This window comes from Eumetopias jubatus, unplaced genomic scaffold (assembly GCF_037043125.1).
Source record: "Eumetopias jubatus isolate StellerSeaLion01/CBP00866 unplaced genomic scaffold, mEumJub1_p1.0 scaffold_10, whole genome shotgun sequence".
In the NCBI taxonomy this organism is placed as follows: domain Eukaryota; kingdom Metazoa; phylum Chordata; class Mammalia; order Carnivora; family Otariidae; genus Eumetopias; species Eumetopias jubatus.
Window position 1 is genome coordinate 129,080,925 of NW_028274816.1, and position 17,816 is coordinate 129,098,740.

The window sequence follows — 17,816 nt, forward strand, 5'->3', positions numbered from 1 at the left end:
CCAGAGCTATTGATGCAGTCACATTGAAGAACTTTTGACATCATGGGTTCATTCCTCAGTTGTCCAGGCACTTGTTGGGTAAACCAAACTGCTACCATGTGCAATTGAGTGGAAACTAGCTAAATGTTCCCTGGGACTTCACCTCCCCTCTCTTCCCTTGGAAAACTCCTGATCTCCAACCCTACCCCCTACAAAATCATCAGTCTTTCCCATATCACTTAATAGCAACTCCAGTTGCTCAGGCCAAGAATCTCGGAATCATCCCTGTACCTTCTCTTTCTCTCATACCTCATGCCCAGTCTGTTAGTTCCACCACCAAAATACTTGCAGAATCTTACTACATTTAACAAATAGACAATTATTGAATAGAAGAATGGATGGATGGATGGATGGATCGATGGATGGATGGATGGATGGATGGGATCTTGACTTCTCTGAATAGCTGTGGTGTTGCCAAGACCTGAAGAGTTAGGAATATCTTGCCTCTCTTTGTCACACAGAGTGTCATTTATAAAGCCTCAGTAACAACATGTCCAAGTAAGAGGCTGTACAATGTTAAAGTGTGGATTTGGGGAGTCAGACAGTCCTGGGTTTGAAGGACTGGGCTACTTATTTAACCTTTAAAAACCTCAGTCCTGATTATATAGATATAATAGCAGTCACCCCATAAAGCTCTGTGAAAATTAAATTAAAAAATTAATATGAAGTTCTTAGCACAATACTCATAGTTTACACTTTAAAAATGTGGTCAGTGCTTTCTTAAATTGCTTCCACGCCTTCCATATCTGGCCTCTGAGTATTTCTGTACTCTGGTCCGCTCCTTGCTCCTCTCTTTGCTCACTCTCCCTTGCAGCTCTTTTTGATTTCATGAGTTCTCATCCTCCCACCTTTATGTTGTTGCCACTCTCCTATATTGTGCTTTCTAGAACCTCATACATTCATCTATTCATCGAGCTAGTCAGAGCTGCTATGCAGTCGCTATACACTGATACAACCTTAATACTATTAAAATGTTGTGAAATAGCCAGTGTCCTATACCCCAGAGTAGTCTCTTCTGCCCCAGCCCCTTCCCTGACATCCCCTGGATCTCAGCCTGAGACAGCAATTAAAGGGTTCATGTCTGGCATCATGGGGGCCTCCAGGAGACTACTCAAGTGCTAGGCTGCTAGGTGCTCATGCCACATTCCCCAACATCCAGTAACCTCAGATTAGGTGCCTACGATGTGTCTCTCTCCCCTTTTGGCAGGCTCAGGTCTTCTCCCACTACAGAGCTCAGCAGCAGCCTATGGAGCCAGATGCCTGGGGGAACAGGACAACTGTCACTGAGTTCCTCCTTCCTGGCCTGGCAGAAAACATAAGACTGCAACCTATCCTTTCGATTGTCTTCCTCTTTGCCTACCTGGTCACCGTTGGAGGCAACTTCAGCATCCTGGCTGCCATCTTGGTGGAGCCTAAACTCCACATGCCCATGTACTTCTTCCTGGGGAACCTGTCTCTGCTGGACGTCGGATGCATCACTGTCACTGTCCCTCCGATGCTAACATGTCTCCTGGCCCACCAGTGCAGAGTCCCCTTTGCTGCCTGCATTTCACAGCTCTTCTTTTTCCATCTCCTGGCTGGTGTGGACTGTCACCTCCTGACAGCCAGGGCCTATAACCACTAACTGGCCATCTGCCAGCCCTTCACCTACAGCACCCGCATGAGCCGGGAAGCCCAGGGAGCCCTGGTGGGCATTTGCTGCACCATCTCCTTGATCAGTGCTCTGACTCACGTGGTGGCTACACCTGTGCTTGACTTCTGTGGCCCTCATGTGGTCAACCACTTCTACTGTGACATCCCACCCCTTTTCCAGCTCTCCTGCTCCAGCATCCACCTCAATGGGCAGGTGCTTTTTGTGGGGGCCACTTTCGTGGGGGCGTTCCCCTTGATTCTCATCTCAGTGTCCTACGCCCATGTCACAGCTGCAGTGCTACGAATCCGTTCAGCGGGAGGGAGGAAGAAGGCCTTCTCCACGTGTGGCTCCCACCCCCTGTAGTCTGCATCTTTTATGGAACTGGCTTCTTCAGTTACATGCATCTGGGCTCGGTGTCAGCCTCAGGGAAGGACGAGGGGGTTGGGATGCTCGGTGCTATCCTCAGCCCCGTGCTGAACCCGGTCATCTACAGCCTCCGGAACCCTGATGTGCAGTGGGCCCTGAAAGGTGTGCTGATGGGGAAGCGGCCACCTGAATGAGAAGGCAGGGTATCAACATGCTCCCCCTTCCCAAAGCACCCCCTGACTTTCTCATGTTGAAGGTATGGATGTGGGCAGCGGGCATCTTCAGGGGTGGGCTGAAGGATAGGGGGAAAGTAGATAGTATGGCCCAGAGTAGACCATGGTTTCCCTTGGACTGGGGAGAAAAGCTAAAGCTGGTAGAAGATGGATGAAAGAGAGGTGGGAGACAATTACAGTGTGGGTCGGGAAATGGGACACAAATTAGCTATTTTTTTAATTTAGTGAGTGTTCAATTGAAATATGTTTAAAATGCTAATAAAAGCAAAATGTTTGCACCCTCCATCTGCCTTTGAAGATAAAATATATTTGTACCAGAGTATGGGGTGTGGTTTTCAAAAGATTCTTCTTCAGGAAATAAACCCAGGACTATGAAACTAAATTGGGGTTTGACATAGCCTAGGAATAGGCTGTTAGGACCTGTCAGAACACCTGCCAGCTCTTCTTCAGAGCAACACTGTCAAATACCTGTTTCTGAAGCCAGTGTCCCCATCCTGAGTAATACCTGGGGGGACACCACATTTTCATGTCTGTGTGTGAGCTGACTCACAGCTCCTGTGCCAAAAGCATGAGGATAGATAGCACATATTTCAGGAGATGAAGCTCTCAGAATAGCAAGGTGTGTGTGTGTGTGTGTGTCTGTGTGTGTGTGTGTGTGTTTTATTATGTTATGTTAATCACCATACATTACATCATTAGTTTTTGATGTAGTGTTCCCTGATTCATTGTTTGTGCATAACACCCAGTGCTCCACGCAGAACGTGCCCTCTTCAATACCCATCACCAAGCTAACCCATCCCCCCACCCCCTTCCCCTCTAGAACCCTCAGTTGTTGTTTTTTTTTTTAATTGGCAAAATACACTGATATATATAATGGGCATTCCGTTTAATATGTATAGATACTTAGTAAAGGTGAGGAAGGAAAGGAAGAGAGAGGGAGATAGTGTTTGCAGTTTACCAGTGAAAGAGTACTGGAAACCAGGATTTTAACAAAAGGGCAAAGGTAAGGCAGTCCAGAGAAGAACAGTGAATAGAATAATAGCTCATTTCTTGTGCTGTCATGGCCGTTTCTAGAATTTTTTCTGTGAATCATTTCAGACGTTTCCTGGCCTACAAGTTGGAATTCTGAGAAGAGTGACTTTACTTGGCATGCTTTTTAATTGCTTGAGGAAGGCACCATGGAACCCTGAAGAATATTTCCCAATCAAATGGACCTACAGTCATTCTCCAAACCCAGCCACCTGCCAGGGCCCACTAAACGGTCTCTAAGACTCTCTTACACCCGCACTGTTGCCCCCCTGCAGACAGCTGCTTCCTGATTCAGGCCGGTGCCGTCCTGTCCCACTGGGGCTCCCGCAGTGGCCTCTGAGCTGTTCCCCTCCCCACCCACTGCCCCCCACACCTGCCCAGTTAACCCCCTGGAGCTATGTCTGTCCCATGTCATTCCACCCTGAAAGGCCACTGATTTCTTTCTGACCACCACGTCACATCGGGACCCCCGTGGTGTGCACGCCCCCCCCCCCATCCGTCATGTCTTCCTGCCTCTCCACTCAGGCTTGGCCTATTAGCCGCCGCCTCTCACTCAGGGAGGGCTTCTCCTTGCTCAAGTGACTCCTCTGGAACACTGTGGCCTGCACAGCAAGACACCATCAGGATCTTTTCTGGATTCCCTGCAGCTTCTTTTGCTCTCCCCAGCTACATTATAAGCTCCAGAAAGACAGGACCGATTTTTAATATTATACTGTGTCCTCCAAACACCCTGCATAGTGCTGAATACAGAAGACAATCTTGCAAACTGATTAATTGATAACAGGAAGCAGGACCTATGAAAAGAAATTGGTTTTCTACATGGGAGGTCAGTGAACTGTTAGATGATTTCAAAATGCCAAAGGAGCCTGGTAACCTGCATGGTGTCCTGGTGGTGGCAGTGCACCTCCAGGCCCAGAGCCCCTCTGTCTCCTGTGGCTGCCAGGCCAGGGCCAAAGGAGGAGGCCCAGAGGCTCCGTAGCAGCTCAGGACAAGGCAGTCCAATGCCGGCTGGGTGCATTCAGGGTCACCAGGCCTTCAGGCACAAGGTGTGTTCTCTGCATCTTCCATATCCACGAACCGAATTCATGGTGCTATTTGCAAATGAGGGTAAGATGCTTCTTCGATTTTGGATGCCAGATTAATACAAGCCATGGCAACAATCTGAAAGAACCCCTAATTCAATAAGAAGTTGTTAGATTATAGCACTATCAAATGCAGTTAGGATAAAGTGTCCCTCTGAAAGTTTAACGAACTTAATCTGATGAAGAAATTTTAGGACACACCTGGGACAACTTTTGGTGAAATGAAAGTAATATGCACATTTCTAGACCATCCTCCCCCCCGCCACAAAAATACCCCAAAGGGTCCAATATTAGAGAGATATAAAGATACAAAAGGAAAAGGAAAAAAAACCCAAAAACCTTTCTTTTGATGAAATAAAGACAATCACTGAGTTTGTTGTAAAAGACAGAAGCTTTCCTGACTGCTTGTGTACCATATCATCTCTCCTCAAAACTAAGAGAAACTGCCTGAAGCTAGAGCCAAAGAAGTGTCTCCTTCCTGCAGAGAATTAGAGAGCATTTAGTTAGCACATTGGACCATCCAGCCAGGGTGTTAAATCTGATAACACTCAGAAACCAGGATCCATTTAACATCGAGCACGTTACAGAGGAGGGTTTATTTATTTATTTATTTATTTCCCCATTTTTAATTTTATTATGTTATGTTAGTTACCATACAATACATCATTAGTTTTTGATGTGGTGATCCACGATCCGTTGTTTTCATATAACACCCAGTGCTCCATGCAGAGGACGGTTTATAATAAAGAAGTAATCATATGTTATGACAAAGTGTTTGTCTTTCTTTATGTTCTGAAATGAATAGTTTGTTTTAGGACTACCTTTAGGTATTGTGAATATTGTTATTTACCCAAAGTCGTAATCATGTTTCAGAAAGCTACTTCTCCCCCAGTGAAATCTGAAGTGAATAGCTTTTAACCCTGCTATGTATGCAAATATGAGTAATTTGTGTTTCACGTGAATAGATTTAATAGAAAGTTTATTTTTGTTTAAAAAGAAGTGTGAATGTATTGATATGAAAAGGTATATAGCATCTATTGCTAAATTTAGAAAGTGATGATGATGTGATATGTGTATGTGTATGGGGCAAAAATATCCTGGACAACAAGCCCAGGTTGTAGATGGTGATTCCCTCCGTGGTGGAGGGTAGGACTGGGGAGAGATATGGGAAGTGGAGAAGTAATTTGCTTTTATTCTATGTACTTTTATTTGAAGTTTTTCACAGGGTTCTGTAATTTAAAAAACAAACATGGGGCGCCTGGGTGGCTCAGTAGGTTAAGTGTCTACCTTCAGCTCAGGTCATGATCCCAGGGTCCTGGGATGGAGCCCCACATCGGGCCCCTGCTCAGCGGGGAGCTTCTCCCTCCGGCTTGTGCTCTCTCTTGCTATCTCTCTCTCTCTCAAATAAATAAATAAAATCTTTTTTAAAAATTTAAAACAAACAAAAAAATTTTGTTTGTTTGTTTGTTTGTTTGTTTATTTATTTATTTGAATTACCCAAGTTAAAGTACAGCATTAGTTTTTGGTATAATGTTCAATGATTCATTAGTTACATATAACACCCAGTGCGCATCACATCACATGCACTCCTTAATGCCCATCACCCGTTACTCCATCTCCCCACCCACCTCCCTTTCCTCAACACTGTTTGTTTCCCAGAGTCCAGAGTCTCTCATGGTTTGTTTACCTCTCTGATTTCTTCCCATTCAGTTTTCCCTCCCTTCCCCTGTGGTCCTCAGCACTATTCCTTATGTTCCACATGAATGAAACCATATTATAATTGTGTGTCAATCAGAGAAACACCATTATCAAAAAAAAAAAATTTTCAAAAAGTACTAATAGTGACAATGTGGAGTTGGGAGAGCAAGGTGAATAGACATGTTCCCGATGTCATCATTTACTTTGTGAACTTTTGAGGATATCCGGGATCCATCTGTCAAGCACAGCAGATGTCATTTTATACACCTTGGGCATCTACATATGAGTACTTGGAGACACTTTCATATACATCCCATGTTGCCTCCTTGCCCACATCTATCCTACCATCCAGAGCCTTAATCATTTGTCCAGCACAGAGAAAGGTACTCTCAGGACTCAAGAGAAATATAACAGTAATTTGTTTTCTCTTATTATTCTATTAGCACATAACAGTATTTACAAAGTGTTTTGAAGTCTGGTCTCATTTGAATGTTGCAACTGCATAGTTGAGTGTCACCCACTCAACCAGGATTGCAGAGTCAGAAGCCCAGTTTCTATTATCCTCACTTTGCAGATAAAAAAAAAAGCAAAGGTACAAACAGGCTGAGTGATTTTCCAGAGGCCATAGGTTTAGTAGGTAGGGCAGCCTCCAAGTGCCGACTCCTGGCCCAGTATCTTTGCCTCTCTCCCCATCCGCTTCTAGTAAATCACCAAAGAATTCAAAACTAAACAGTGATACTGACTCTAGGTGCAGTGAGTCTGAAAAATGGGAAAGGTAGCATAGTTGAGTGAAGAGAGCCTTAGACAGGACATCTGGAGACCTGGGTTCTAATCCAGTCTCTTCTATTTTAGGGTACATGAACCGTCTAAGCATCAATTCCTTTTATCTGTAAAATTAGTCCCTTCCAAATATCTTGGGCTTTTTTCACTCACACACTACATGATAAATACTCAAACCCACATAGGATGCTAAAGGCTGAAAATAAAAGACCATGGGCAATTAAATGGACAGGGGATAAGGTTGAAAACAGCTATACAAACCCAGGAACAATTGATTCATGCACAGTGGACCTGTGATGGGTAAAAGTCGGTTCTTGGTATTCAGCAACTGGAAAGATGCCCAGATTGGAGGTGTAGCAGTGGGCCAGGCAGAGACATGCAGGTCTGAGAGCTAACAATAATTGAAACAGAAAGATTGCTTGGGAAGGAGTCTTGGAACATCAGCCAGAAAATATTTAACCTCATTCTCTGAGTTTATGTTTGCGGGATCTGGGGAGATAATGATATCCAGGCCTAAAAGATTTCAGACCTTTATTTGGTACTGACAGGTAGTTGTCCAGGCCAAGATATGAGGAAAACAAATATGAAGCAAGCGTCTTCTATGTGCCAGGCAGCAAGCTGAGAAGCCCGTGCTCCTAGTTGAATTGAATCAGCTGTGGTCAAGTGGAGACAGCACTGGACTGAGGAGTTGGGAGACCCAGCTTCTGGGTTAATACTGCTACCAGCTAGCTGTGTAACACTGGGCGGGCCAGTTCCTCACTGTAGGCCCTAGTTTTCTCATCAATGAAATGGGAATCGTAACATGCACTTCAAATGATTATTCTGAAGATTAAGTGAATTGCAATACAGAATTATTGAGTTGACAAGTGCAGTGTGAAGGTGATGTTAAAATTCCCCTGGGTTTCCTGTAGAAGGCATTTGCCATATTTCTAGTTTGTGCCCTTCTTCTTCTGTAGACCAGAGCAGGGATTTCCCCCTAAAACTCCAGTTTTCCCAGCCAGTACTATGTCTTTTTACTGCACCAGCCCTCGCCTCCCTCACATTCGCTGATGAAGGACTCAGTCCTATAGAAGCTACTGCCCGGCACCACCTCCCCCCACACCATGGAGACTGGGAGGGAGCATGATTAATCTCCTGGGCCCCCAAACACCTCAGTATCTTTTGCTCTGTTCACAAGAGGCAACTAGTTGATAAACTTTGCTAACTTCCCCAGCTCTGCAGGACCTCAGGGGTCCCACCTACCCAGGAACTGCTCTAACGAAGGTTCCCATGGAGACAGCCAGGGTCAGGATTGGGGAATGCAGTCCTTCCAAGTTCCACAAACAGAATCTTCTAATTAACTCCCAAATGAGGGTTCAGGATAATACAGCTTAGGGGCTAAGGGAAAGTGGGATTTTCTTGATTGTCTTCTGCATTTCTGCTAATAAGACCAGAGGGAAGGGATGCTCAGAGAAGATTTTCTTTCTTTTTGGTCCTTAAGTCAGAAAGAAACTAGACCTTAGGGAGTATAGTGGAGGAGGCCAGTTAATGATCGGCGGTTGCAATAGCATCATTAGCAAGACTCATTTGTAAAGTTGTGAGTGGAGGGAAGATGTGTTCAAATCGAGAATGCCTGGCTATGCATCTCAGCTTCCCTGTAAACACTGGCCTACCAATTCTTCACTTTCTATCTGCTTTTCAGCATTTTGTTCTGCCACCTGCTTCACACCCAGAACTCTCCTGTTCTTCTTCTCATCCTACCACAGCCTAATCATTTTCAATCCCATATTAATAAATGCATCTGCTTCATGGTAAGGGGGCATCGTTTTATAACTGCACCAGGATTTACTTAATCAAACCCCTGCCTTGACCCTTTAGGTTGTTTCCAGTTTTTCACTCTTAAAGGCAGGGCTTTGATACGTCATTGCACAGATATTTCCTTAATGGACCATATGCATTTACATATTTTATTTATTTATTAATTTATGTATTTATTTATTTATTTAGAGAGTGAGAGAGGGAATACAAGCAGGGGGAGTGGGAGAGGGAGAAGCAGGCTTCCCGCTGAGCAGGGAGCCCGACGCAGGGCTCAATCCCACGACCCTGGGATCATGACGTGAGCCGAAGGCAGACACTTAATGACTGAGCCACCCAGGCACCCCACATGTACATATTTTCAACACTTTTATGAATATTGACAAGTTATCAGTAGACAGATTGTACCATTTGACTTTTCTACTGATTCAATGCAACCAGATTCCTTTCCTAGTCCTGACCAACCCTAGGTATTACCATTCTTTTTTAAAATAATTTTTTATTGTTATGTTAATCACCATATATTACATCATTAGTTTTTCATGTAGTGTTCCATGATTCATTGTTTGTGCATAACACCCAGTGCTCCACGCAGAATGTGCCCTCTTTAATACCCATCACCAGGCTAACCTATCCCCCCACCCCCCTACCCTCTAGAACCCTCAGTTTGTTTTTCAGAGTCCATCGTCTCTAATGGTTCGTCTCTCCCTCTGACTTACTCCCCTTCATTCTTCCCCTCCTGCTATCTTCTTCTTCTTCTTGTTTTTCTTAACATATATTGCATTATTTGTTTCAGAAGTACAGATCGGTGATTCATCAGTCTTGTACAATTCACAGTGCTCAACATAGCACATACCCTCCCCAATGTCTATCACCCAGCCACCCAATCCCTCCCACCCCCCACCACTCCAGCAACCCTCAGTTTGTTTCCTGAGATTAAGAATTCCGCATATCAGTGAGGTCATATGATACATGTCTTTCTCTGATTGACTTATTTCACTCGGCATAACACCCTCCAGTTCTATCCACGTCGTTGCAAATGGCAAGATCTCATTCCTTTTGATGGCGGCATAATATTCCTTTGTATATATATACCACTCCTCTTTATCCATTCATCTGTCGATGGACATCTTGGCTCTTTCCACAGTTTGGCTATTGTGCACATTGCTGCTATAAACATTAGGGTGCACATACCCCTTTGGGTCCCTACATTTGTATCTTTGGGATAAATACCCAGTGGTGCAATTGCTGGATCGTATGGTAGATCTATTTTCAACTGTTTGAGGAACCTCCATACTGTTTTCCAGAGTGGTTGCACCAGCTTGCATTCCCACCAACAGTGTAGGAGGGGTCCCCTTTCCCACATCCCCGCCAAAAGCTGTCATTTCCTGACTTGTTAATTTTAGCCATTCTGACGGGTGTGAGGTGGTATCTCATGGAGGTTTTGATTTGGATTTCCCTGATGCCGAGCGATGTTGAGCACTTTTTCATGTGCCTGTTGGCCATTTGGATGTCTTCTTTGGAAAAATGTCTGTTCATGGCTTCTGTCCATTTCTTGATTGGATTATTTGTTCTTTGGGTGTTGAGTTTGATAAGTTCTTTATACATTTTGGATACTAGCCCTTTATCGGATATGTCATTTGCAAATATTTTATCCCATTCTGTCAGTTGTCTTTTGGTTTTGTGGACTGTTTCTTTTGCTGTGCAAAACCTTTTTATCTTGATGAAATCCCAAGAGTTCATTTTTGCCCCGGCTTTCCTTGCCTTTGGCGAGGTATCTAGGAAGAAGTTGCTGCGGCTGAGATCGAAGAGGTTGCTGCCACTGTTCTCCTTTAGGATTTTGATGGACTCCTGTCTCACGTTTAGGTCTTTCAACCATTTGGAGTCTATTTTTGTGTGTGTTGTAAGGAAGTGGTCCAGTTTCATTCTTTTGCATGTGGCTGTCCAATTTTCCCAACACCATTTCTTGAAGAGACTGTCTTTTTGCCAATGGACATTCTTTCCGGCTTTGTCAAAGATGAGTTGACCATAGATTTGAGGGTCCATTTCTGGGCTCTCGATTCTGTTCCATTGATCTATGTGTCTGTTTTTGTGCCAGTACCATACTGTCTTGATGATGACAGCTTTGTAATAGAGCTGGAAGTTCGGAATTGTGATGCCGCCAGCTTTGCTTTTCTTTTTCAATATTCTTCTGGCTATTCGGGGTCTCTTCTGGTTCCATACAAATTTTAGGATGATTTGCTCCATTTCTTTGAAAAAGGTGGATGGTATTTTGATGGGGATTACATTGAATGTGTAGATTGCTCTAGGTAGCACTGACATCTTCACAATGTTCGTTCTCCCAATCCATGAGCATGGAACGTTTTTCCATTTCTTTGTGTCTTCCTCAATTTCTTTCATGAGTATTTTATAGTTTTCTGAGTACAGATCCTTTGCCTCTTTGGTTAAATTTATTCCTAGGTATCTTACGGTTTTCGGCGCAATTGTAAATGGGATCGACTCCTTGATTTGTCTCTATTCTGTCTTGTTGTTGGTGTAGAGGAATGCCACTGATTCCTGTGCATTGATTTTATATCCTGCCACTTTACTGAATTCCTGGATGAGTTCTAGCAGTTTGGGGTGGAGTCTTTTGGGTTTTCCACATACAGTATCATATCATCTGCAAAGAGTGAGAGTTTGACTTCCTCTTTGCCGATTTGGATGCCTTTGATTTCTTTTTGTTGTCTGATTGCTGTGGCTAGGACTTCTAATATTATGTTGAATAGCAGTGGTGAGAGTGGACATCCCTGCCGCGTTCCTGACCTTAGGGGAAAGGCTCTCAGCTTTTCCCCATTGATAATGATATTCACTGTAGGTTTTTCATAGATGGCTTTTATGATATTGAGGTATGTACCCTCTATCCCTATACTCTGAAGAGTTTTGATCAAGGAAGGATGCTGTACTTTGTCCAATGCTTTTTCTGCATCTATTGAGAGGATCCTATGATTCTTGTTCTTTCTTTTGTTAATGTATTGTATCACGTTGATTGATTTGCGGATGTTGAACCAGCCTTGCAGCCCAGGGATAAATCCCACTTTGTCATGGTGGATAATCCTTTTAATGTACTGTTGGATCCTATTGGCTAGTATTTTGGTGAGAATTTTTACATCCATGTTCATGAAGGATATTGGTCTGTAATTCTCCTTTTTGATGGGGTCTTTGTCTGGTTTTGGGATCTAGGTAATGCTGGCCTCATAAAATGAGTTTGGAAGTTTCCCTTCCATTTCTATTTCTTGGAGCAGTTTCAGGAGAATAGGTATTCTTCTTTAAATGTCTGATAGAATTCCCCTGGGAAGCCATCTGGCCCTGGGCTTTTGTTTGTTGGGAGATTTTTGATGACTGCTTCAATTTCCTTAGTGGTTATAGGTCTGTTCAGGTTTTCTATTTCTTCCTGGTTCAATTTTGGTAGTTGATACATTTCTAGGAATGCCCCCATTTCTTCCAGGTTCTCTAATTTGCTGGCATAGAGTTGCTCATAATATGTTCTTAGAATTGTTTGTATGTCTTTGGTGTTGGTTGTGATCTCTCCTCTTTCATTCACGATTTTGTTGATTTGGGTCATTTCTCTTTTCTTTTTGATCAGCCTGGCCGGGGTTTATCAATCTTGTTAATTCTTTCAAAGAACCAGCTCCTAGTTTCGTGGATTTTTTCTACTGTTCTTTTGATTTCTAGTTCATTGATTTCTGCTCTGATCTTTATGATTTCTCTTCTCCTGCTGGGTTTAGGCTTTCTTTGCTGTTCTTTCCCCAGCTCCTTTAGGTGTAGGGTTAGGTTGTGTATTTGAGACCTTTCTTGTTTCTTGAGAAAGCCTTGTATTGCTATATACTTTCCTCTCAGGACTGCCTTTGCTGTATCCCAAAGATTTTGAACAGTTGTGTTTTCATTTTCATTGGTTTCCATGAATTTTTTTAATTCTTCTTTAATTTCCTGGTTGACCCATTCATTCTTTAGTAGGATGCTCTTTAGCCTCCATGTATTTGAGTTCTTTCCGAGTTTCCTCTTGTGATTGAGTTCTAGTTTCAAAGCATTGTGGTCTGAAAATATGCAGGGAATCATCCCAATCCTTTGGTACCAGTTGAGACCTGATTTGTGACCTAGGATGTGATCTATTCTGGAGAATGTTCCATGGGCACTAGAGAAGAATGTGTATTCCGTTGCTTTGGGAAGGAATGTTCTGAATATGTCTGTAAAGTCCATTTGGTCCAGTGTTTCATTTAAAGTCTTTATTTCCTTGTTGATCTTTTGCTTATATGATCTGTCCATTTCTGTTAGAGGGTGTTAAAGTCCCCCACTATTATTGTATTGTTGTCAATGTGTTTCTTTGCTTTTGATATTAATTGCCTTATATAATTGGCTGCTCCCACGTTAGGGGCATAGATATTTACAATTGTTAGATCTTCTTGTTGGATAGACCCTTTAAGTAGGATATAGTGTCCTTCTTCATCTCTTATTACAGTCTTTGTTTTAAAATCTAATTTGTCTGATATAAGGATTGCCACCCCAGCTTTCTTTTAGTGTCCATTAGCATGATAAATGGTTTTCCACCTCCTCACTTTCAATCTGGGGGTTTCTTTGGGTCTAAAACGAGTCTCTTGCAGACAGCATATTGATGGGTCTTGTTTTTGAATCCAATCTGAACATCTGTGTCTTTTGATTGGGGCATTTAGCCCATTTACATTCAGGGTAAATATTGAAAGATTTGAATTTAGTGCCATTGTATTGCCTGTAAGGTGACTGTGACTGTATATTGTCTGTATTCCTTTATGGTCTATGCTGCTTTTAGGCTCTCTCTTTGCTTATGGGACCCCTTTCAATATTTCTTGGAGGGGTGGTTTCGTGTTTGCAAATTCCTTTAGTATTTGTTTGTCCTGGAAGCTTTTTATCTCTCCTTCTATTTTCAATGATAGCCTAGCTGGATATAGTATTCTTGGCTGCATATTTTTCTCGTTTAGAGCTCTGAAAATATCATGCCAGGCTTTTCTGGCCTGCCAGGTCTCTGTGGATAGGTCTGTTGCCAATCTAATGTTTCTACCATTATAAGTTACATATCTCTTCTCCAGAGCTGTTCTCAAGATTTTCTCTTTGTCTCTGAGACTCGTACATTTTACTATTAGATGTCGGGGTGTTGACCTATTTCTATTGATTTTGAGAGGGTTTCTCTGTGCCTCCTGGATTTTGATGCCTGTGTCCTTCCCCCACATTAGGGAAGTTCTCTGCTATAATTTGCTGCAATAAACCTTCTGCCCCTCTCTCTCTTTCTTCTTCTTCTGGGATCCCAATAATTCTAATGTTGTTTCATCTTTCCTATCGCTTACCTCTCGAATTCTGCCCTTGTGATCCAGTAGTTGTTTATCTCTCTTTTTCTCCGCTTCTTTATTTTCCATCATTTGGTCTTCTATATTGCTGATTCTCTCTTCTGCCTCATTTATCCTAGCAGCTAGTGCCCCTATTTTTGATTGCACTTCATTAATAGCCTTTTTGATTTCGATTTGGTTAGATTTTAGTTCTTTTATTTCTCTAGGAAGGATGTCTCTAATAACTTCCATGCTTTTTTTCAAGCCCAGCTAGTATCTTTAAAATCATGATTCTGAACTCTAGGTCTGACATCGTACTAATGTCAGTATTGAATAGGCCCCTGGCAGACAGTACTACCTCTTGTTCTTTTCGCTGAGGTGATTTTTTTCATCTTTTCATTTTGTCCAGAGGAGAATTGATGAATGAGAGAACAAAATGCTAACAGGTTAACAATGTCCCCAGCAAATATACTCTAAACAAATCAGAAAAGACCTGAAACCAGGGGAAAAGAAAGGGAAAGAAAGAAAAAAGAAAGACAAAAAAATAGAAAAAGAAAAAGATAAAAAGAAACAAAAACAGAATAAAACAAAAAAAGAAACAGAATATGATCAAATATGATCAGGCTAGTGCATAGATCAGTGCCACACACTAGATTTTCGGTGTATTTTAGTCTGTTAGAAGAAAGTGCCTCCTAAATTTTTAAAGAAAGAAAAACATATATGTACAAAATAAGGGTTGATACAATGAAGGGATGGAAGATGACGGTAAAGGTGAAAATTATAAAAGATTTTATAAAAGGAATTGATAAGATAAAAAGCTGTTTGAAAAAAGAAAGAAGAAGGTGTTAAAAAAAAAAAGGAAAAAAAAGGGAGAGAATGTGATCAGGCAGGAGACTAGAACAAAGCCATACCCTAGTGATTTAGGGTACATTTAGATCTGTTAGAAGAAACTGTATCTCAAAATTTTAAAGAGAGAACAACTTATATATATATGCCAAAATAAGGGTATCTACTATGAAGGGATAGAATATGACTCTAAAAATGAAAAATAAAAAAAAAAGTCCAGACAAAAACATATGGACCAGGCAATAAAATTGAAGTATTGTTCAAAATAATAAAAAACAGAAAACAACACAGATAATTTAAATAAGTTATGGTAAATGCATCCATTCTACAAAACACTATACAGATTCTATGTCTTTATATGAAATGATGAATTCAAAATATATTTTATTTAAAATATATTTTACGTAACAGCATGAAAAAATGGTATGCATAATTTAGTCTTATTTATTACATGCAAAGTTAGTCTGTGCATAGAAAATATCTACACATATAGAATATTCCCCAGTTCTGGGGAGAGCAGAAATTTGAGGAACCCTCACATTCTCACTTTATTATTTGTTTCTTTATTGTTTGGATAATTTTCAATGAGAACGTATTCTTTTTTTTTTTTTTTTTGACAGAGAGAGACACAGCGAGAGAGGGAACACAAGCAGGGGGAGTGGGAGAGGAAGACCGCCAAGCAGGGAGCCCGATGCGGAGCTCAATCTCAGGAACCTGGGACCATGACCTGAGCCGAAGGCAGATGCTTAACAACTGAGCCACCCAGGCACCCCGAATGTATTCTTTTTGTAATTAATAAAAATTTTTGAAGAAGAAATGAAGTCAAAGTTGGCATTATTAGGAAGACTTTTTTTAAAAGGTGAGATTTTTTTAAAGGCACACATTAATTTCAAGAAACATATGAAAATACATTCAAATAAAATCAATTATTATTCTACATCTAGCAAGTACAAGACACTGAACTCATCATTGAAGAGATTAGAGAGCACCTGTCTTCAAGACATTTATAATATACCTCATAAGAAAAGAAGTAAACAAAGAAAACTTCATATAATTTTAGCATAATATTTCAGAGGAAAAAATCTTCCAGGGAGTCATAAATAGATTTTAATCCTTCTGTCACTATTTGTGCTACCTTAGGCTGTATATGAGCTACCGTTTTACTTCCTATAAATTAAACAATTCATAACAGAATCACATGGTTCATTCCATATCATATGATTTTAATTCAAAAGAGAAATTCTCATCCAAAATATAGATATTATCAAAAGAAGTAATCTGTCATTAACTGACAAGTGATGGATAAATCAAAGAAAAAAGAAATTTTAGAGTGTGGTCATTAAAGAGGTGAATCAATCAACACCTGAAATGAAAATAAAGAACTGAAGAGGTTAGCAAGGGAAGAAATGATGAACTTTGGAGAATAAAAAATTACAAAAGGATGTACATAATAAATTAGAAGATATTCCTCATGGAATAAACATATTTGGCAGAAGCAAAACACTGAAGTGGCTGAGAAATCTGGATTTATTTCTTAGAGAATTAGGAACTACTGTAATTTTTTGTGTGTGTGCAGTAAACACTAAAGTTAGAGTGGTATTTATTCAAATTTGAATAATAATTACAAAGTGTCCACTACATGTGAGTCTTGTGCTACATCACCCCCAGAAACTGTGGTAAACCCAAGAGGTATGATGGACCCACCACTAGTGACATATGGGAAAAACCCCAGAAGTGCTATCAGGGCTGCATTAGCTTGGGTACTACCAGACTTTACAGAATACTACTCATTGTCAATATTACATCTACTGTTTGAAAACATACTTTAATCTTTAGAGTCCCTGTCCCAAAGAAAGCTGAATTGTCCACTTTGAAAAGATTCTTCCCAAGGCTCCCTTTATGTCCTGATTCCTCAGGCTGTAACAAAAGGGATTCAGCATGGGGGTAATCACAGTGTACATCACAGCCATGACTGTCTCCTTAACAGTAGAATTATTAGTTGATGGGCACAAGTAAAGGCCAATGATTGTCCCATAGAAGAGGGACACCATAGAGAGGTGGGGTGGAGAAGGCCTTGCAGATGCCCCTGGCAGAAGGGACCTTGAGGATGGAGGACACAATTCGTGCATAGGATGAAGAGATTAACAGGAATGGAACAATAATGATGAGCCCTCCCAAAATAAAGATCACCATTTCATTTATCTGAATGTCAGAGCAGGCCAACTTTAGCAGAGCTGACATGTCACAGAAAAAGTGAGGGATCACATTATCAGCACAGAAAGACAGCCGAGCCATGAGCAGGGTGTGCAATAAAGAGATAAAAGTGGTCAGGATCCAGAACAACACCACCAGGGAGAGACAGAGCTTGGGGCTCATGATGGTGGTGTAGTGCAGAGGGAAGCAGATGGCCACATAGCGGTCATAGGCCATGGCCACCAGGAGGAAGCTCTCCAGGTCTGCAAAAAACAGGAAGAAGTACATCTGGGTCAGGCAGCCAGCATAGGGGATGGATGGGACTTGGCTCTGCATGTTCTGCAGCAATTTGGGCATTGTGACAGAGGAGAAGCACAGGTCAGAGAAGGATAAATTGCTGAGAAACAAATACATGGGCGTGTGGAGGTGGGAGTCCAGGCGAATGAGGACAATGATGAGAAGGTTCCTCAGGACAGTGGTAACATACATGGCCAGGAACAGGGCATAGAACAGGTCTCGCCGATCTGGATCAATGGGCAGGCCCAGGAGGATGAATTCTGAGATGACAGTTTGGTTTCCCATTTTCATGTTGTTTTTGTTCTACCTTTTTACAATTAAGAATAATCTGTATGAAAGTGTGAATATATATGTATGTGTATATATATATACTCCTGAGCTGCCTCTCCACCAGCTTTATCTGGAGCAAGGAGTGTGCAAAACCAAGTGGGGCTCTACCACCACATACCCATCAGCAGCTGCATCCTTCTCACTGCACTGCACCCAGCACTCC

General features: G+C 41.8%; 2 protein-coding genes across 2 annotated transcripts; one reads left to right on the forward strand and one right to left on the reverse strand.

Annotated features, from left to right (window-relative positions):
* The first annotated feature begins 1,285 nt into the window (after positions 1-1,285).
* On the forward strand, positions 1,286-2,232 carry LOC114202308 (olfactory receptor 3A10-like). Its single transcript, XM_028095464.2, is given in 2 exon segments — positions 1,286-2,024; positions 2,027-2,232. Coding segments are annotated over 2 exon segments (945 nt in total).
* A 14,433-nt stretch (positions 2,233-16,665) lies between these two features.
* Positions 16,666-17,614, reverse strand: OR1E2 (olfactory receptor family 1 subfamily E member 2). The gene is given in 2 exon segments (XM_028095463.1): positions 16,666-16,894; positions 16,896-17,614. Coding segments are annotated over 2 exon segments (948 nt in total).
* Positions 17,615-17,816: the final 202 nt, after the last annotated feature.